This window comes from Ogataea angusta, assembly GCF_019207475.1.
Source record: "Ogataea angusta isolate 61-244 chromosome Unknown 61-244_NODE_8_length_553539_cov_90.782090, whole genome shotgun sequence".
In the NCBI taxonomy this organism is placed as follows: domain Eukaryota; kingdom Fungi; phylum Ascomycota; class Pichiomycetes; order Pichiales; family Pichiaceae; genus Ogataea; species Ogataea angusta.
Genome location: NW_025065222.1, coordinates 259,589 through 278,760, shown reverse-complemented (window position 1 = coordinate 278,760; position 19,172 = coordinate 259,589). Strand labels below are relative to the sequence as shown.

The 19,172-nt window shown below is 53.1% G+C and overlaps 12 protein-coding genes across 12 annotated transcripts; 8 read left to right on the top strand and 4 right to left on the bottom strand.

Moving 5' to 3' along the window:
* Positions 1-126: 126 nt before the first annotated feature.
* Positions 127-2,148, top strand: KL928_004003 (uncharacterized protein; the record flags this gene model as incomplete). The annotated part of the gene is made up of 1 exon (XM_043204654.1): positions 127-2,148. One exon carries the CDS (start codon positions 127-129, stop codon positions 2,146-2,148), a length of 2,022 nt encoding a protein of 673 aa, XP_043058697.1.
* Positions 2,149-2,200: 52 nt separating this feature from the next.
* KL928_004002 (uncharacterized protein) lies at positions 2,201-4,015 on the top strand (the record flags this gene model as incomplete). The annotated part of the gene is made up of 1 exon (XM_043204653.1): positions 2,201-4,015. One exon carries the CDS (start codon positions 2,201-2,203, stop codon positions 4,013-4,015), a length of 1,815 nt encoding a protein of 604 aa, XP_043058696.1.
* A 76-nt stretch (positions 4,016-4,091) lies between these two features.
* KL928_004001 (uncharacterized protein) lies at positions 4,092-5,110 on the bottom strand (the record flags this gene model as incomplete). Its single annotated transcript, XM_043204652.1, has 2 exons — positions 4,092-4,305; positions 4,479-5,110. 2 exons carry the CDS (start codon positions 5,108-5,110, stop codon positions 4,092-4,094), a joined length of 846 nt encoding a protein of 281 aa, XP_043058695.1.
* A 59-nt stretch (positions 5,111-5,169) lies between these two features.
* On the bottom strand, positions 5,170-5,970 carry KL928_004000 (uncharacterized protein; the record flags this gene model as incomplete). The annotated part of the gene is made up of 1 exon (XM_043204651.1): positions 5,170-5,970. One exon carries the CDS (start codon positions 5,968-5,970, stop codon positions 5,170-5,172), a length of 801 nt encoding a protein of 266 aa, XP_043058694.1.
* A 102-nt stretch (positions 5,971-6,072) lies between these two features.
* On the bottom strand, positions 6,073-8,094 carry KL928_003999 (uncharacterized protein; the record flags this gene model as incomplete). The annotated part of the gene is made up of 1 exon (XM_043204647.1): positions 6,073-8,094. One exon carries the CDS (start codon positions 8,092-8,094, stop codon positions 6,073-6,075), a length of 2,022 nt encoding a protein of 673 aa, XP_043058693.1.
* A 767-nt stretch (positions 8,095-8,861) lies between these two features.
* KL928_003998 (uncharacterized protein) lies at positions 8,862-12,209 on the top strand (the record flags this gene model as incomplete). Its single annotated transcript, XM_043204646.1, has 1 exon — positions 8,862-12,209. The coding sequence occupies one exon, from the start codon at positions 8,862-8,864 to the stop codon at positions 12,207-12,209; it is 3,348 nt and encodes a 1,115-aa protein (XP_043058692.1).
* A 189-nt stretch (positions 12,210-12,398) lies between these two features.
* Positions 12,399-13,214, top strand: KL928_003997 (uncharacterized protein; the record flags this gene model as incomplete). Its single annotated transcript, XM_043204645.1, has 1 exon — positions 12,399-13,214. One exon carries the CDS (start codon positions 12,399-12,401, stop codon positions 13,212-13,214), a length of 816 nt encoding a protein of 271 aa, XP_043058691.1.
* Positions 13,215-14,032: 818 nt separating this feature from the next.
* Positions 14,033-14,635, top strand: KL928_003996 (uncharacterized protein; the record flags this gene model as incomplete). The annotated part of the gene is made up of 1 exon (XM_043204644.1): positions 14,033-14,635. The coding sequence occupies one exon, from the start codon at positions 14,033-14,035 to the stop codon at positions 14,633-14,635; it is 603 nt and encodes a 200-aa protein (XP_043058690.1).
* A 973-nt stretch (positions 14,636-15,608) lies between these two features.
* On the top strand, positions 15,609-16,514 carry KL928_003995 (uncharacterized protein; the record flags this gene model as incomplete). The annotated part of the gene is made up of 1 exon (XM_043204643.1): positions 15,609-16,514. One exon carries the CDS (start codon positions 15,609-15,611, stop codon positions 16,512-16,514), a length of 906 nt encoding a protein of 301 aa, XP_043058689.1.
* Positions 16,515-16,771: 257 nt separating this feature from the next.
* On the top strand, positions 16,772-17,602 carry KL928_003994 (uncharacterized protein; the record flags this gene model as incomplete). Its single annotated transcript, XM_043204642.1, has 1 exon — positions 16,772-17,602. The coding sequence occupies one exon, from the start codon at positions 16,772-16,774 to the stop codon at positions 17,600-17,602; it is 831 nt and encodes a 276-aa protein (XP_043058688.1).
* Positions 17,603-17,652: 50 nt separating this feature from the next.
* On the bottom strand, positions 17,653-18,222 carry KL928_003993 (uncharacterized protein; the record flags this gene model as incomplete). Its single annotated transcript, XM_043204641.1, has 1 exon — positions 17,653-18,222. One exon carries the CDS (start codon positions 18,220-18,222, stop codon positions 17,653-17,655), a length of 570 nt encoding a protein of 189 aa, XP_043058687.1.
* Positions 18,223-18,435: 213 nt separating this feature from the next.
* On the top strand, positions 18,436-19,140 carry KL928_003992 (uncharacterized protein; the record flags this gene model as incomplete). Its single annotated transcript, XM_043204640.1, has 1 exon — positions 18,436-19,140. The coding sequence occupies one exon, from the start codon at positions 18,436-18,438 to the stop codon at positions 19,138-19,140; it is 705 nt and encodes a 234-aa protein (XP_043058686.1).
* Between the last annotated feature and the right edge of the window lie 32 nt (positions 19,141-19,172).

The window sequence follows — 19,172 nt, the reverse complement described above, 5'->3', positions numbered from 1 at the left end:
GTTTCTATCAGGAATCCGGATTTTATGCGAGTTACTAATAATTACCGAGACCCGTAAAGCGCTCTAGATTTGGCTCTCGGAATTAACATTTTGTCCCGAGCGCTTTGTTGATCTGTATAGCGTGCCATGAGGAGGTCAGAGATCATTCCTGTGCTGGGCCCATCCAAGCTCGCGAGCCCGCTGTTTTCCTGCGAAACATCTGCCTCTTCTCTTTCGCCATATTCGCCTGCCACCTTTGGATCTCCCATCGATGAGATAGCGATTAAATTTAGACACTCGAAATCGAGACTAAACCGCAAGCTCTCCAGACTTCTCTGCGCAGCGTGTCTGCTGGCAAGCACGCTGTGGATCCTGGCGCGGTCGCCAGCCCAATACACCAACTGGACGTACCTGCATTCGCGCCTCCCACTCGGCGATTACGATTATGTGCGACTTGAATCGTTACTGCCGGATTTAAAAGAAAAATTGCATCTAGAGCGTTCCTCGTTTCCGTCCCCAGACCACCCGTTCGACCCGCGCTTGGTGGCCGCGCTGTGGCTGTCCAAGCTACACGCACATTTCGAGTCCAAATCGCTGGATTTGGGACAGCCGTTTGCGATCCCGTTCCACTGGCGCGACTGGGTCGATATGGACGATCGACTCCGCCCGGCCCAGTCCTGGATGGTTGCAAACCGCGGCCGCAACCTCGACTGCAAAACGTTCAAGTCCCAAAACAGCCTCTCGCAGCTTTTGTGTGTAGACGCCGACGAGCCCCAGATGCTGTCGCTGCCGTCCTACTATCCGTCCATGAGGGTCGCTGCGCCGTACGTTCCGAAAATGGCAGTCGACGCGCGCATCGTCTACGGAGCAAGCTACCTGCTCGACGCCGCGCCGCCCCCAGAAAAAGTGGTGTTTATCCAGAAACACAACGCCGCAATCGTGCGCACAGAGCCGCATCCTCGCTCCACCCTGGGCCAGCTGATCACCGAGTACACTATCCGCAAAATGACAGGCCAGGGTCTGGTACAGCCGGACGTGCCATCGGAGATAAATATGAAAGCCGAGGCGCGGCGCTTATTCAGCTCAGCTCACTGCAGGGCCGGCATCATGCAGTCGCGGGCCCTGTGTGTGAGGACCGAGCACCCGGACGATGGCACCCCAGTGCCTATCTCCGAAGAGGAATTCTACTGGGACACTGCCAAAAACAAAATACATGAAAACCCGCCCAAATACTTCTACGAGGCAGACAACTACAACAGCAAGATCAACGGCGCGCACTTCGACTGGCGCTTCTTCAACGCACGCAATCTCTCGTCGATCGAGCGCAAAGCAGCGCTCCACAAGCTGGTCACCACCTGGCTCCGGTTCTCCAACATCGTCGGGCTGCATACCTGGCTCGCCCACGGAACGCTGCTTGGCTACCAGTTCAACGGCCTCGTCCTCGACTGGGACTTCGACCTCGACGTCCAGCTCACACAGACCGGTCTGCTGCGCCTGGCACGTGACTACAACCAGACGCTTGTCGTGGACGTCGACGGCACAGGGAGCTACCTGCTGGACGTGAGTCCGTACTTCCATGACCGGCGTCGCGGCAATGGCAACAACGCCATTGATGCGCGGCTCATCGACACCGCGACCGGTCTCTACATCGACATCACGAGCCTGGCCCATACTCCTAGCCAGCTGCCACCAACAAGGAAAAAACGGCTCGACGAGCTTCAACGGCTCTATCTGCAGAACGAGATCGACCAGCGCAACTTCTCGCAACTGTACAGCTGTCGCGACGAGCACTACTACGCGCACGACGAGATTTCTCCGCTCAGGCCTGTTTTATTCGAAGGTGTTTTGGCGTACGTTCCGCACAATGTGGACCAAATCCTGCTTCGGGAGTATCCAAAGTACCCCACACGCATGACACACGAGCACCACACGTTCAGGACGAGTCTGAACTCGTGGGTGTCGGACGAGGCGTGCGACAGACAGGACGTGCTGGGGCTGAGTTGCAAGGACCCAGTGACGCTGCTGGAGACGAAGCTCACGAAACAGTACACTACAGGACATCTGCTGCGCCAGGCCAGTCTGAGCAGCCGGGCGGACGAGCTCGAGGGCCTCCGTGTCGACAGCGTCATGGGGCCCATAATCCAGCACCGGCTCCAGACACTGGTGTGAGGAGTAGCTTATGTAAGTGGCATTTAGCCAGATGAAAAAGAACAGCTATAATATGGAGATTAGCATTGGAAACGAGCTCAAGGACGCGTTCAAGCCGACGGAGCGGTGGGTCAAGGCCGGGCTGGACTGGATCGGCGATCTGGAGGCGTTCTACCGCCAGCGGGCTGTCATTGAGGCCGAGTATGCCGAGAAGCTCAAGAGTCTGTGCTCGGAGACGTTCAAGAAGAAGGCCAAGGTTTCTGCCGCTGTGAGCGTCGGGCCGGACCCGCTGATTACGCCTGGGTCTTTGGAGAGCGCCAGTTTGGTTGCGTGGAACGAGATCATCTCGCAGACGGAGCAGCTGGCCAAGGAGCGCGGCGATCTGGCCAAGCATTTCGATAAGCGGGTCGTGGCGACTTTCTCGGATATCCAGGCGCGCTACGACGCGATACGGCAGAGGTGGAAGCAGACGGACGAGGACCTGCAGAGCGTGAGAAACAAGCACTTTGAGGAGGTCACCAAGGCGAAAAAGGAGTACGACAATGCGTGTCAGGCGATGGAGAACCAGCGGTCGAAAACAGAAAAAAGCAGCGGGGAGCGGGTGCAGCACAAGTACGAGAAGCGGGAGTTTGAGATGAACGTGGCGAAAAACAACTATCTGATCAAGATCAACGTCGCGAACCGGCTCAAGGACAAGTACTACTACCAGGACCTGCCCGAGGTTCTGGACGGGCTGCAGGCATTGAACGAGTCGCGGGTGAACCGTGTGAACGGCCTTTGGCTGACGGCGACTGCTCTGGAGCGGCAGAGTCTGGAATCCGGCCTCAAGTGTCTGGAGAGCATGGAGCGCATGGTGAAGCAGAACCTGCCGAAGCTGGACACGGTGATGTTTGTGAAGCACAACATGGGCAACTGGACGGAGCCGGCGGACTTCTACTACGTTCCGTCGAGCATCTGGCACGACGACGAGTCGATGATTACGACGGACCGCGAGCTGGAGGTGTTGAAGCAGAAACTGAGCGAGAGCTCGCGTTTGTACGACAGGTACGAGCGGATCTGCGCCGAGGAGAAGCAGCAGCTCGCGGAGAACGTGGAGGAGCGGCGGCAGCTGATGGAGGACGCGTTTTCGGAGGTGAAGGTCAAGTCGAAGGACGAGTATTACAAGTACGAGATACTATTGAGCAAGGGCCTGGCGGAGCTGCACAAGTTTGCGAACGACGACACGAGCCGGGTCACGGCCGAGGTCGAGATCGAGACGATCCAGTCGGCGGCCGAGGGCAAGGACCTGACGCTGACGCGGCCGGTCGAGAAGAAGAAGAAGCGCACGCTGGGCTTTTTGCGCAAGAAGACCGCCAACGAGCCCGAGCTCGACGACGTGCAGTCTGTCACCAGCGGGGTGAGCAGGCTGACCACGGCGACGCACGGCAGCACCAAGGGCCGGCTGTTTGGCCAGATCGGCAGCATGTTTTCTGGTGGTAGCAGCAGCGCGCCGTCGGCCAAGGCGCTGTATGCGTACACGGCGGGCGACGCGGACGAGGCCTCCATCATGCCGGGCGACGAGCTGCAGGTGCTGGAGGAGGACGCGGGTTCCGGCTGGACGCGCGTGCAGACGCCTGCTGGCGAGACGGGCCTGGTTCCGACGACGTACATCCAGGTGTCGCAGAGCAAGAAGCAGGGCCCAAAAGTGGCGCCGCGCAAGGGGGCCCGGCGCGTCAAGTATATGGAGATACTGTACGACTATGAGCCGCAGGGCGACGACGAGCTCGGCGTGGCTGTTGGCGACCGCGTCGCGGTGGTCACCGAGGACCCGGGCACCGGGTGGACAGAGGGCGAGATCGAAGGTGTCAAGGGCCTGTTTCCAACGAGCTACGGACGGCTCGTCGAGTGATCAGGCCGGCGGCAGGAACGTGGCAAATAGAGCTGTCTGTAGCAGCACCCAGAACAGCCAGAAGGCTGCTATTTTTTTATTTTCGGTAGCTGCCACGTACCAGAGGTGAGTCGGCAGAAACGTGACGACGCGGTTGACGATCTGGACGTGCATGGACGTAAGCTGGACGGCGAGGTAGACGAGCGACGTGAGCAGGATTGGACGCAGTCTGCGCTGGTTTCGGAGACGGTAGATCGCCGTCGCCAGGATCAGCAGGTTGGGTGCTGCAATGATGAACAGCGGGATGTTTGCTACCGTGAAGTATGCCAGAAAACCGTTGCCCCAGTAGTGCGACTGTGCGTACGAGACGAGCGAGCGCGTGGCCGAGCGGCACCATTCGCCCCTGTCGGGGCAGAACTCGCGGTATGGGACGTATATTGACACACAGAGCGCAAAAAATAGAGGCAGGCCAGAAACCAGCGACACTAGCGATTGCCCCGCCACGGTGTCGTACAAGTACAAGATGCCGTACAGCAGACAGTTGGAGCGGAATCCAAATGCAATGGCTATTAGAATGCCGGAAAGGAAGTATTTTGGCGATGTTCGGCCGTAGCTGCGCAGAAGCAGAGCCGTGTAGCACAGGAGCTGTGCGGTGGACTCTGCGTAGATGGTGGTGCTGAATATTCCCGACGGCTGGATCACCGCGAGATACGCGCTGTTGCGGGCCGTCCGCTCATCAAAGTAGCGTCTGGTGAGCTTGTAGAGCACCACACAGCTCAAATAATGACTAATGTTCGAGATCAGCAGGCCGCCCAGCAGCTTGTAGTAGACGTTTGTGGATGGGACCAGCGCGAGCAGACGCCACCACAGCGGGCCAAACACGTACTCGTGCTCAAAAGTGGGTCCCTCGGTGGCCAGTTTGAGAAAATAGATGGCATCCCAGGCCACAAGCTTCGATGCCACGTTCGAGACAAACCATTGCAGATTCTGGGGCAGTTCAGCATAGTCGGCGCTGTAGTCTGCCAAGAAGATGCCTGTGGAGGTGTCGAACGGCGACGGAGCAAAGTAAACTATGAGCAGTTGCGCCAGCTTGAGCAGCACAAAGGAGAGAAGCATTCAACTGAAAATAAATAATTTATATTATTTATATATTTAATAATTTTAAATTTATTAGTCTACACAATGCTCTCCATCTCCTTGGCGTAGGTTAGAGCGTTTTTCAGTATTTGCTTTTCGTCGTTGATCTCGTCATCTATCGCAGAGCTGCGCTTGTCAAAGTGGACCTCGTTGTTGTGCACAAACCAGCCCATCTGGTCGATGTAGGATTTGACGTCGTCAAGGTTGCTCAGGAAAAGCAGCAGTTTCAAGTTCTCCAGCGGCAGAGTGGTGTAGCTGGACTCGATGTTGGTGGCGATCGTGAGCCGGATGGAGTCCAGCAGCTCCTTCTCAAACAGGTTGAATTCCTTGCATGGGAAGCTGTGTTTGGAGCTCAGCAGCTCGTACACTTTGTAAAAGTCGCCGTCGATGATCCACTTCTCAAACTTGATTGGAATGGCAAAGTACTGGTCTTTTTCCAGCTCGTCCACCGAGAGACCGAAATTTGCCAGCCGCTCGAGCTCGATGTGGAATAGGGCAAGGTCTCCCTGTGTGAGAAGCAGCAAAAGGTACAAGCTGAGCAGCTTGTTTTTGTTGGGCGAGTCTGGCAGGCTGGTGAGGTCGTAGAATGGCTTGAGCAGCGTGATGTAGCTGGAGAACCCGCTGAGATCTTCGGAATTGATCGAGGCCAGCGCGCCGATCTCCAAAATGGAACGTGTGATGGCCAGATCGCTCGGGTTGGCGGCCGTCGTAAGCGACGGAACAAGCAGGTTCTGCTCTATGAGCTGCAGCTTGATCTGCGGAAGCAGCTTCAGACACTCTGCGTACTTGTTTGCCGCAAAGCTCTTGGATAATTGGGAGGTGAGTTGTTCCAACGACATTTGCCACAAATAAAATAAAGCTGGAAAAAAACTTGTGTATGGGTGTTAAATTTATTATTCACCTGTACTCTATACACTATCCCGTGCCTATGTTCACCGCATTCAGTTCTTCACGCCAAACTGTTCCTCCACGTTCTTGATGATGGTCTCAACAGACTGCGGGTTCGACAGCGTGCTCAGGTCGCCCAGACCCTTGGCCTCTCCGGAGCACACCTTACGGAGCACTCTTCTCATGATCTTGCCAGACCGGGTCTTTGGCAGGTCCGGAACGACAATGATGCTTTTTGGAGCAGCAAACGGCCCGATTATGCTTCTGACGTGCACCACGAGCGCTTTTCTCAGGGCAGTGAGCGCCTCCGCGTCGTCTGTCTCAGACTCGTTCTTCAGCTGCACAAATGCAATAACGGCCTGGCCGGTGATGTCGTCGTTGATTCCAACGACAGCGGCCTCGCTGACGTGGTTGTTCTCCAACAGAACCGACTCGATCTCCGACGTGGACAGCCTGTGGCCCGAGACATTGACAACGTCGTCGACTCTGCCCCTAATCCAGTAGTAGCCGTCGTGGTCTCTTCCAGCACCGTCTCCCGTGAAGTAGAACCCAGGGTACGGCTTGAGATAGGTTTCCACGTACCGGTGGTGGTTTTTGTAGACGGTTCTGGCGAGAGACGGCCAGCTGGATCTGACGGCCAGCACTCCCTCGACGTCGTTTCCTTCCAGGACCTTTCCGGTGACAGGGTCGATGATGACGGCGTCCACGCCGAAGAATGGCAAGGTGGCTGCGCCCGGCTTGGTAGGAACCGCGCCTGCCAACGGTGCGATCAAGTGAGATCCCGACTCGGTCTGCCAGTAGGTGTCAGAGATGTGGCACAGGCTCTTGCCGATTTTCTGGTCGTACCACTCCCAGATCTCTGCTGCGATCGGCTCTCCGACAGAGCCCAAAGTCCGCAAGGACGACAGGTCGTACTTCTCGATCTCGGCCTCGCCAGACTTCTTGAGCAGTCTCAGGGCAGTTGGAGCAACGTAGAAATGGGTAGCACGGTGTTTCTCGACAATCTTCCAGAACCGGCCGTAGTCTGGGTAGGCCGGAGTTCCTTCAAAGACAATGGTGGCTGCGCCGATGGAAAGTGGGCCGTACAACGCGTACGAGTGGCCGGTGATCCAGCCAACGTCACCGGCAGTGAAAAGAACGTCCTGCGATTGAACATCAAACACGTACTTGGTGGTCAGGAGAGCGCCCAGCAGGAACCCGCCCGTGCAGTGGACAACACCCTTTGGAGCACCAGTGGATCCAGAAGTATACAGCATGAACAGCGGGTCCTCAGAGTTCACCGGCACCGGAGGACAGTACTTGGGGAATTTGTCGCATTCCTCGTCCCAGAAAAAGTCTCTTCCTTCCTTCATTGGCACCTCGGAGCCCGTCCGCTTGTAGACAAGCACCTTTTCCACGGTTGGACAGTCTTTGAGCCCTTCGTCCACGATTTTCTTGGTGTTGATGATCTTGCCACCTCTTTTACCTTCGTCGCAGGTAATCACGGCCTTGCAGCCGGCGTCGCTGACTCTGTCTCTGATGGAGCCGGCAGAAAAACCGGCAAAGATGACCGAATGGATCGCTCCGAGACGCACAACAGCCAACATCGCAATCAATGCCTCGGGAGTCATTGGCAGGTAGATGGCCACAGTGTCGCCTTTCTTGATGCCCCAGCTCTTCAGAACGCCTGCAACCTGCGAGACCTGGTTCAGCAGCTCGCCGTACGTGAGCTTGCGGCTCTGCTCCTCGTTGTCGGCCTCGAAAATAATGGCAGTCTTGTTTGGATTGGCAAAAGCGTGTCTATCAACACAGTTGTAGCACGCGTTCAGCTCTCCGCCCAGAAACCACGCCACGTCGCCATTGGCGAGCGAGCCAGACTTAACGACCTTGAAATCCTTGTCCCAGTCAAGATACTGCTTGGCCAACGGCCCGAAAAAGCCCTCTGGATCTTCGATCGACTGCTTGTACATGGCCTTGTACTCCTCCAAAGAAGACAGAGACTTGGCCGGCTGCTTGTCAAAAAAGGCCTGCGGAGTGGCCCGCGCTTTGACATTGTTGGCCTCGTGAACCACTGAATGAACCTGTTCTTGGGTCATGCTTGTAATTAAGGTATAGGTCAAACGAGAAAAATTGAACCCAAACTGTCCCTCCGGAAAAAATCGACAATTGTTGGGGCCGCGAATTGGCAGAATTTTGCGAATGCCCGGGTTATATACCAACTCGCGAGTGTGACACGGGTCGGCAAAGAGGAATCACCCGGCATGTGCGCGCAGAAATTTTGACATCATATCTCTGATTAGCAATTTGTGGGGCCTGATTCGATAGCACGCCCGTGGGTGCCTGGCTCCATGCTCCCGGACATCCTCCGCCTAGCGAAGATGGTCCGACTTGTTGAGCCGGTGCAAGGATGTCGGCCTACCGGATCGGGGTCGTGGCAATGGGGGCGTCTGATGTGCCAGATGCGCTTTAAAACCCAGCTGTCCATCCCCACGGCGGCGTGCGCCTCTCTCACCACGCCAATCTCACCCACCCGGCCCAATCTCGCAACTCCCAGATCTGGCTGGAGTTACCCGGCCTTGTGGCGGTGCAGAGACGTGCCTTGAGGCCAGCCAGAACAAGAGATAAAAAAAACTCTGTAGGTGCGAAACAGGGCAATACTTAATTGCCATTCGAGTGCAAATCCGTCAAGTTCGAGCTGGAATCCTCTGCATTGTGCGCATTTTGCAAAAGTCGCCCACCATCCCGCTACGAAATTTACTAGGCGCAGTCACCGTCCGATTTCCGCTCTAAGCCCCCCACTTGATTTAAGGTTCTAGTAAAGCTTGTGTTCTAATTGGAGTAATTAATTCAATTGACTGCCGATATGTCTCAGAGGGATCCAAGCACCCCAGGCCAGCGACCTGACCGGTCCTGGCCGGAACAGGAGCAGCACACTATGGCGTTACCCAAGGTTAGACAGCAAGCTGTGTCTCGATCTGGATCTATTAAGAAGGAGAGTAATTATATTCCGAACGCCGCCCCCGCGACTCCTAGAATGTTGCGAAGCACCAGCAACACTGCTAATCTCGCAGACGATGCGCTCGACCCCTTTGCACAGACCAAGAACGTGGCTCGGAGACTCTCGTTGACAACACCGCAACAGCAAAATATGCCCGGCGCAGAAGGCGCAGAGCAGCAACCGAGGCTGATGCCAGGCATGGAATTTAATCCGTCGCCAACGGCAGCAGCACCGAGCACACCGAAAAGACAGTCCTCCAAGTCAGGCTCGAGACACACGTCGCAACAGCCACAGCCGCAGTTCCACCGCAAATCTATCGGTGACTGGGATTTCGCCAAAACAATCGGTGCCGGATCCATGGGAAAGGTGAAACTGGCCAGACATAGAGTCACTAATGAGATATGTGCCGTGAAAGTGGTGCCTCGGGCAGCAAAAATATGGCAGAGGCAACATATGAATGATCCACCAACTTCTGATCCAAATGAGTTGGCGAAACGACGCAAAGAATACGAAAAGGAACTGGCCAGAGATAGAAGAACGATCAAGGAGGGCGCGCTTGGTAGAATCATCTACCATCCTTACATTTGTCGACTCTACGAAATGTTTTCAATGACGAACCACTACTATATGCTTTTTGAGTACGTGTCAGGAGGACAGATGCTGGATTACATTGTGTCGCACGGCTCAATTAAAGAGAGACAGGCTAGAAAGTTTTGCCGGGGCATTGCATCGGCCTTGGATTACTGCCACTCTAATAACATTGTTCATAGAGATCTGAAGATCGAGAACATCATGATCAGCAAGAATGGAGATATCAAAATCATCGACTTTGGTCTTTCCAACATGTTTGACAACCGCAACCTTCTGAAAACGTATTGTGGCTCGCTCTACTTCGCTGCACCTGAACTTCTGTCTGCGCATCCATATATCGGCCCAGAAGTCGACGTGTGGTCATTTGGCGTTGTCCTTTACGTTCTTGTCTGCGGTAAGGTTCCATTTGATGACCAGAGCGTTAGTGCACTTCACGAAAAAATTAAACGTGGCAACGTTGAGTACCCTGACGGCTTATCTAAGGAATGCGTGTCGCTAATGTCTCGCATGCTGGTCGTTGATCCGACCAGAAGAGCAACATTAAAGGAGGTCATGAACCATCCATGGATGGTCAAGGGATTCGAGAGTGCGCCATCTAATTACCTTCCTCACAGAATTCCCATTGAGCTGCCTTTGGATCCAGAAGTGATCAACACCATCGTCAACTATGAGCTGGGAACGGAAGAAAAGGTCGTTAGAGAACTGACAGAGATACTGCAATCCGAGACATACCAATTGGCCACCAGGAACTGGTACATCAAAAATACCCAGGAGGACCTGTCGAAGTACGATCCTACACTTCCTGACCCGACCATTGCATACCACCCTTTAATTTCTATATATCATCTTGTTGACGAAATGCTGAGAAGAAAGAAGGTGAAGGAGGACAAATATGGAAGATTGGCCCAGCCTGTTACTTCGTCGGAAACCCAACAGCCACAGATGCTACCGCCTTCGCAGGAACCAAGTGCCACCACCCCAGTATTGACCTTTCCACAAGCAGCGTACACTTCTCCTCATCAGCAGTCGAGTGTCGGACCGGCTTCTCAAATCCAGCGGAATCGTGTTGTCAGTCACGAAGTGTCTGCGAATCCTGCATTCAGTCCTGTTCAGCAGCAAGGCGATTCTCAATCTGGATTCACCAACAACCTTTTCAGAAAGTTCAGCGGCAAGAAACCCAAGAACGAGCATGCTCCGGAAGAGCTGTCTCCTGTGGAGGACAACTCAGAGCTGCGAGTTTCTAAGTTTACTTCCAGACAGAACGATGTGGTGCGTAGGGTTGGAAGCTTGAAGATCACTAGCAAGGAGAAACAGCAGTCGCAGTTCCCTCCATTGCCATTATCGTCTAAGCAGCAAATACAACACCACCAAAGAGCTGCTTCTGCATACACCTCTTCAGACGTTAAGGCTGCGCAAATGGAGGCTGTTGATCAGGCTATGAGGCAAAAAATACCGTCTACGAATACATCCGCAGAACCAACGAGGTACCATCCTACAGCCAGGGCCAAGTCTCTGGGCCATGCGAGGAAGAACTCACTCAATATTCCAAAGAGCAACAACTACTCTATTGCTCCAGATGCACCACCAGTTCCACAGCTTGGACTGCCATCCAATATGGTTGACGATGGCTTCTTTGATCCTGTGGATATGGACGAAGTCACTTTTGAGGAAGACTATTCTAAACCGAACAGAAGGCTCTCGGACGACGCTATTATTTCTCAGTTTGAGCATGCTCCTCCAGGATCTATGCCGTCTATTGAGTACCCACGTACGCTGTTCCTAAAAGGGTTCTTTTCTGTTCAAACCACGTCCACCAAGCCATTGCCTATCATTAGGTACGATATCATCAGCGTTCTTCCGCAGCTTGGTGTGAAATATACTGAAGTGAAGGGAGGATTCGTCTGTGTCCACTATCCATCAATTGTGTCTCTTGGCGACCGAGCTAAGAAGGCTGAAAAAGAAGGAGACGAGAGCAGGGCCGACACAGCTGTCGAAGTTGAGGAGCTCAGCTCTGAAGACACTCCATCCAAACAATACATCAAAAGATCGTCACTATCGTCTTCGAGTTCGGGAGAGAAGCATCGGCAAACCCATGACGAGCAAGACATTGAAAACGTTGCTGAGCGCGCTGTCTCGGCAATTTCTAACGCTTCAGCCTCGTCGAAGAATGGCCACAGACGCAAATTCTCGCTGGGTAATGCTGTGTTGGGCAGCCATAAGAAGCAAAAAGAAAAACTCTCGGTCTCCACGAACGTCTCCAACAACCAGGACGTTACGTATCCTACGACTCCTGCACCCGCAAATGTTAATCGAAGGAGTTCGGTGGATAGTTCTGAGTCCATCACCTTTGAAGAGCCGTATGGAGGCTCCGACATGCTCATTTCGAGCCGGCTGGAACAACAGAACAAGCCACGGTCGCCCTCTGTTGCCAACGCTCCGGCAATGGATACGAACCGGCACTCTGAAAAGGTCTCTGCCAGCAAGAGTCCGCTGAAGTTTGAGATTCACATTGTCAAGGTTCCGCTGGTTGGCCTCTATGGTGTCCAGTTCAAGAAGATCTCGGGCAACACGTGGCTGTACAAGTCGCTTGCTGGGGAGATCCTTTCGAGGCTCAATCTATAGTTATGAAGATATTATTAGCTGCTCTAGGTTGTAATTTAATGAGGGTTTATGACAATAGGAAAAAAAATATGTGCATACAGCAGGGTTCGAACCTGCGTCCCATCACTGAGAATAGAACTTGAGTCTACCGCCTTGGACCACTCGGCCATGTATGCTTTTCCAGGGTCTTCTAAGCGGCGCACATACATAATGCACCGCTCGTCCCTGATTCTGGATTGCGCGATGCACGTTGAATATCATGGAACAATTTGCTTTATCTCCAGTTTGTTATCTATGTCCTTTTTGAACAGCACGGTAGAGCTTTTGTTCATAGACGGCACGCGAGTTGATCTTCTGCTGGACGACAAGTTCGCGGCCGCTTGTGGACTGGGAGGAGAGGCACAGGCACTTCGGGTCGGTGATCTCAGAGCGTATCTTTTCAGAAACTGGACCCGACTATCGAATTCTGGCACGAGGAGAGGCTTAGAGGCGGACAACGCTATCGAACCTCCGACAATAGAAGAACAAGTCCAACTATTGCATCTGGGCAGCCGATTGGATCCGAACGAGTATTTGAAGGCCCTCAAGCTGGAGCTTTCGCCGATAATACACCTTCTTGTGAAGCCGATGGACCAGCTGTGCCCCTCGTCAAAGGAGCGCAAGCTGGATTTGAAAATAGGCTCCAATGCGCGGAACGGTCAACGCAGCAGTAAGAGACGTGGATCGCACTCAAACACGCCTGTTCCCGCATTTGTGCCCCACGCAAGACCGTCCATCACCAGCACGGCCACAGAGGACGGCCCCGAGATGGTTGGCACGCCACGCGCCTCCGACGCGGCCAATACCGGAGCTCAAGAGCTACCGGATTTGTCGAAAACGCACACAAGTAACAATCCTGCGGAGGACATCGCTGCCAAACAACACACCCTCACTCAGACCGACGCTCGCCACGCAACCCGCCGCAACTCTCTCCCGCCAGCCTCGGTGGCCGAAACCTCGAAATCCGGTTGCTGTCTGATTGTGTAGCCCCACCCCTACACCAGATCATATATACCCCGTATTTCTCTGTATTTGGCACGAATAAATAACGATGGCTATTTCGCGGCAGGAGCTGGATTCCCGCCTGGAAAACGCCGTGTGCTACGTGCACGAGGCGGACGAAAGAGGAGCAGGCGCGGTGGCTCCGCTGGAGGTGAGTGGGCGGAGAAAAACGCGTGCTAACCGTAGTTTGTGGTATCGTACTATCTGGACCGGATAGCGCGTACGGGGTGCTCAGTTTTGCATCTGACGACGATCCACGCGTTTGACGTTGGCATCGTGGCCAAACGGCGGGGGCAATATGGCGATAGCGTGCTGTCAAAGGTGCGGATCGAGCGGTGTCTGAGTCTTGCTGCGCTGCTTGACCAATCACTGGCAGACGTGGATCTGGTTGTGATTGAAGACATTCGTGGACTGTTTAATCTCGAGTTCGCAAAAAACTACACGGGAGGTGCGTATTTTGTTTGACTTTACTGACTGGTAGCAAGTGCTAGTATGGTGAGGCTTATGAGGAAGCTACGCGAAAGGGCTTACAAGACTGGGTGTTCGACGGTGGTAAGTAAGTGGAAAAAAAAGGCTAACGCACAGTTTCTGGAGAGAGAGCGCGGGGCGCAGTTCCAGTCGCGGCCGATCGAGCAGTACGTGCGCACGCTGTACGACTGCGAGATAGAAGCGGGCGACAAAGGGGTGTAGGGATGTGTTTGCTAGGGCCACGAAAAACTTTGTGACTGCGCTGGTGTTGGGCGTGGTTTTGTAAGATGAAAAATAAAGATAAAAAATTAGTGTGAAAACTTCAAGAAAGCAAGATGAGCTCTTTTGAGAAGGTTGTTGTCATTGACGGAAAAGGACACTTGTTGGGAAGATTGGCCTCCACTATTGCCAAGGAGCTTCTCAACGGCCAGAAGATTGTCGTTGTGAGATGTGAGGCTCTCAACATCTCTGGTGAATTCTTCAGAAACAAATTGAAGTACCACGACTACCTGAGAAAGAGAACCAGATTCAACGCCAACAGAGGACCTTTCCACTTCAGAGCCCCATCCAGAATTCTCTACAAGGCTGTCAGAGGTATGATTTCCCACAAGACCGCCAGAGGTAAGGCTGCTCTGGAGAGATTAAAGGTGTTTGAAGGTGTTCCACCTCCATACGACAAGAAGAAGAGAGTTGTTGTTCCTCAGGCCCTGAGAGTCCTGAGATTGAAGCCAGGCAGAAAGTACACCACTTTGGGCAAGCTTTCTTCCTCTGTTGGATGGAAATACGAGTCCGTCGTCGATGCTCTGGAAGAGAAGCGTAAGGTTAGATCTGCTGAGTACTACGCCAAGAAGAAGGCTCAACTTAGAAAGGTCACTGCTGCCAAGTCTGCTGTTGCTACATCTGAGGCCTCTACCAAGCTTTCTGCTCTTGGTTACTGATTGTGTACAGCTAAATAATAAGGGTTTCATATGACGAGAGTAGAATTTTCACACCTTTACACCGTGTTGGTCGCCCTTGGTACTTTTTTCCACGCCGGGGCGGACCGGCCGCAACTTCGCGAAATAAAATTGTTAATTTTTTTCCTTGCGTTTCCGTTACCGCTCTAGTCCAGGTCTGAAAAAATGTATCCGCCGCAAACCGGATTGACTATGCACGAAAATCCACACCGAAACCTAACGGTTGTTATCAGGGGAGGGCCCGTTCACTGAGTTACTAGAGGTCGCACTAAAACTCGTCGTATAAGATCCTTCTTTGAGAAACATGGTGACGTTTTCCAAGCTGCCAATGAAGATTGCATTTGAGCAGCAAGCATTCGGGCCACAAACACTGTCGGTTCATTGCAACCACGCCGTGAATGTGATCATTGGTTTGGTAGTATAAAGGGCCAATTAGCCGAGGGCCCTGCCTAGGAACGGGACGGTCTCTGGCATAGCGCTTGGTCGCAGCCATCGACAGACTGGCCTTTGTTGCAATGAACCGGATCGCCAGTACGGTTGATTTAGCACGGTAATTCTGAAAAGTTCTTTTTTATTTTTCGGCGGTGAATAACTAACTGGAGAAAGCAGAATAGATGGTGGTGGAAAACGGGAAACTGGATTATTTTGAGTCTGGCAATGACAATTAAGAGCTTCAAAGCCTCAGGGAACGAAAGGACTCCTTTGGCACCGAAAGTTTGTAGGTTTGGGCACAGGACTTAGGTGCGACGCGGTCTGAAAAAGGAACGGGTTACCCTGCCTTTCCCTGTAGATTTCCGATACAAACCGGATTCACCAACCAATCAAACGATCTTTTTGCACCGAAAAAAAAAATGCGAAATTGATTTCGAAAAAATTGACAAGTATTTAAATTTGAACGAATCCTCTTTGCAACAGTTTTTCTTTTTAAGATTTCCGTAGAATCAATTAATTGAAAATGTCTGACCAATCCTCTTTCTTCGTCGACTTCATGATGGGTGGTGTCTCCGCCGCCGTCGCCAAGACCGGTGCCGCTCCAATCGAGAGAGTCAAGCTCTTGATCCAAAACCAGGACGAGATGATCAAGCAAGGTAGACTTGCCAGAAGATACACCGGTATTGGTGAATGTTTCAAGAGAACCTTGGCTGACGAGGGTCTTGCTTCGTTCTGGAAGGGTAACACCGCTAACGTTATCAGATACTTCCCAACTCAAGCTTTGAACTTCGCTTTCAAGGACAAATTCAAGAAGATGTTCGGTTTCAAGAAGGAGGAGGGCTACTGGAAATGGTTTGCCGGTAACCTTGCTTCCGGTGGTCTTGCTGGTGCTACCTCCTTGCTGTTCGTCTACTCTTTGGACTTCGCCAGAACCAGATTGGCCAACGACGCCAAGTCCGCTAAGGGAGGTGAGAGACAATTCAATGGTTTGATTGATGTCTACAGAAAGACTCTTGCTTCCGACGGTATTGCTGGTCTTTACAGAGGTTTCTTGCCATCCGTTGTTGGTATTGTTGTCTACAGAGGTCTCTACTTCGGTCTCTACGACTCTCTCAAGCCTGTTGTTTTGGTTGGTCCTCTTGAGGGTAACTTCCTTGCCTCTTTCCTGTTGGGTTGGACCGTCACCACCGGTGCCTCTACTGCTTCCTACCCATTGGACACTGTCAGAAGAAGAATGATGATGACCTCTGGTCAAGCCGTCAAGTACAAGGGTGCTTTCGATGCTTTCACCAAGATTGTTGCTGCTGAGGGTGTCAGATCTTTGTTCAAGGGTTGCGGTGCTAACATCTTGAGAGGTGTTGCCTCTGCTGGTGTTATCTCCATGTACGACCAACTGCAAATGATCTTGCTCGGTAAGAAGTTCAAATAAGTGCTGAGATGAGTGTTCTTTGCTTGTTTCTAGATGCTTTATTCTTACCTTTGTAAGTACGTACCAAAGTATTCAAATGTATCACTATCTGAGTAGAAGCGTGGTGTAAGGATGATCGAACATCCCTAAATTTCCCTTCCCCTTGAAGCCCCCGATTCCACTCAAAACCGCACATATTTATTATTTTCCCCTTTCGACCAAAGATAGCCACCCTAAATATAATTTCATTTCCCCTGATCTGTCACATCCTCCCGACCATGGTCGACAACAACACCTTTCTGTCCAAATTCCGCAAAAACCCCACCTCCCTCTCGTCCATCCCGCTACTGACCAGGATCCGCACGAACGACACGTCGAAATCGGACCAATCGACCATTTTCTCTGCAAACTCGGCAGACACCGCAGCCACCGATGTTTCAGTCCCCAAACGATTTTTCAGAGTGAGAACCAACTCGTCCACGAGCGAGCTGATGGTGCCGATTGTGCCGCCCTCGCCAAAGAAAGACCCCGAAAAACTGCGTGAGATCAAAGACATTGCATTTGAAGTGACGCCCCGGAAGCCACAGACAAAAAACGTCCATCCGCTGGACCAGCCGATTCTGGGCAGAAGACCGACAGAAACCACAGAAACAAATACAGACAACAACAACATACAGAACGCTGCAGATCTGCTTGTGACTCTCGTGAAAGTCCTCGTTCAAGCCGTGCAGGTGCTGTGGAACCTCGATCTATTTATCAACGTCGCGCTTACAAAGGAGACCACGACGCGCGTGCACGTGCCATCCCTGGCCATTGGTCTGCTGGCCGTGTACGTGCTCTGCTCGTCGTCGAGCCCTCGCTACTACCCACAAGCCGTGCAACCATCGGGAACGCCACGATGGTGGCAGTTTTTTTTCTTTGTGGCGGTGCTGGCCGTTGCGGTGATGAAACTAGGCCAGACACAGGAGTCCGAGGTGAAGCGCGGTGCACCGACGGCAAACGCCCTCACCGCAGCGCACAAGGACGACGAGGACGACGAGGACGACCTCACAAGAAGCGAGAGTTTCCGGTACGAAGGGTTCGTCCGGCGAGCAGCACGCTACGAGTAACGACTTACAACATGATCATAGAATTCTCATTTACCTTTATTAATTAACATTTATAAGGTCTCGGTTGGGATCTCGAAAGTGACTTGCTTTCCGGTCAACTTCTGGTAAATGGATTGGAAGGTGTCCAGCTTGTAGTCGATGTCAGAGGAGTCCTTGGAGTCCAAGAGAACCTTGGCGATTTTGTTACCACCAACAAGATATCTGACTCTCTTTCCAACGATCTCGGTTGGGAAAACCAAGTCTTCCAAGATCTTGTCGTGGACAGCGGTCAAGGTTCTGGATCTTGGTCTCTTCTGGGTCACTCTGGAAGTTCTTCCTGGCTTTGGCAAGATTCTTCTCTCGGCCAAAAACACAACGTGTCTGTCAGGGAACTTCTTTTCCAATTCTCTGGTCAAGGTGATTTGAACTTTGTGGAAAGCGGTGAGCAATGGGACTGGGACAAAAATGACAATAGCCTTTTTGTTACCCGAAACCTCAATCTCCTTGATGGACTTGAACTGGAGAGGTCTCAAGTCAGCCTTCAAATCTGGAGAGTTGGTTTCCAAGTCGACCAAAGCCTGTGCGACTTGCAATTCGAGCTCAGATGGTTCGCTGGCGAGCACTTTCGATGCGGCAGACATACTACGAGAAGTTGGTTGAAGATTTTTTTTGAGACTGAAAAATTTATGAACCGGAGGGGTGTGGCGGTCACGTGCCACAGAAGAGGTCTCGGTGCCCGCTTAGGTAAGCGGAACGGGTTTCTCCCGCGTAGCAGCCGGTGTTTGCAGTAGGCTACCGGGAGCCGTGGCTACCGCCCTCCGAATATAAGGCGCTCAGGCCCTCCCCTGTGTGCCATGTCAACCGAAGACGCAAAGAAAAACGCCAGCTACGCCGCGGTGGACCAGAACCTCGACCCCTCGCACCAGGTGGTTGGGATCGGGTCCGGCACCACAGTTGTGTATGTTGTAGAGCGGCTGGCGCAGCTGGACACAGAGCGCCGGCTGGTGTGTGTGCCGACGAGTTTCCAGGCGCGCGAGCTGATTCTCTCGCACGGGCTCCGTTTGGGCCGTGTGGACGAGTACGTGGATATAGACGTTGCTTTTGACGGGGCCGACGAAATTGACAGCGACATGAATTTGATCAAAGGAGGCGGCGCGTGCATGTTTCTGGAGAAACTAGTTGCCTCGTGTGCGCGCCGATTTATCGTGGTTGCCGACCATCGCAAGAGCAGCGTAGCACTGAGCAAGGGAGTGCCGATTGAGGTTGTTTCTGTTGCTCAGAAGCGGGTTTTCATGGAGCTGGAGCGGCTCGGTGGCCGGCCGCGGCTGCGGGACGCTGGCGGCCGCAAGGCAGGGCCCGTGGTGACAGACCACGGGAATTTGGTGGTTGACTGCGAGTTTGGCGAGATCCGGCCGGGGCGCGTGGCAGAACTGGACGTGAGCATCAAGGCGCTCGTCGGCGTCGTCGAGACAGGCTTTTTCCCCGGAATGGCTCACAAAGCCTACATCGGGCTCGCAGACGGCACGGTGCGTGTGCAGAAGCGGCGTGCTGCTCTGTAGAATTGTTTTTACCCCACACGTTTTTTACGATG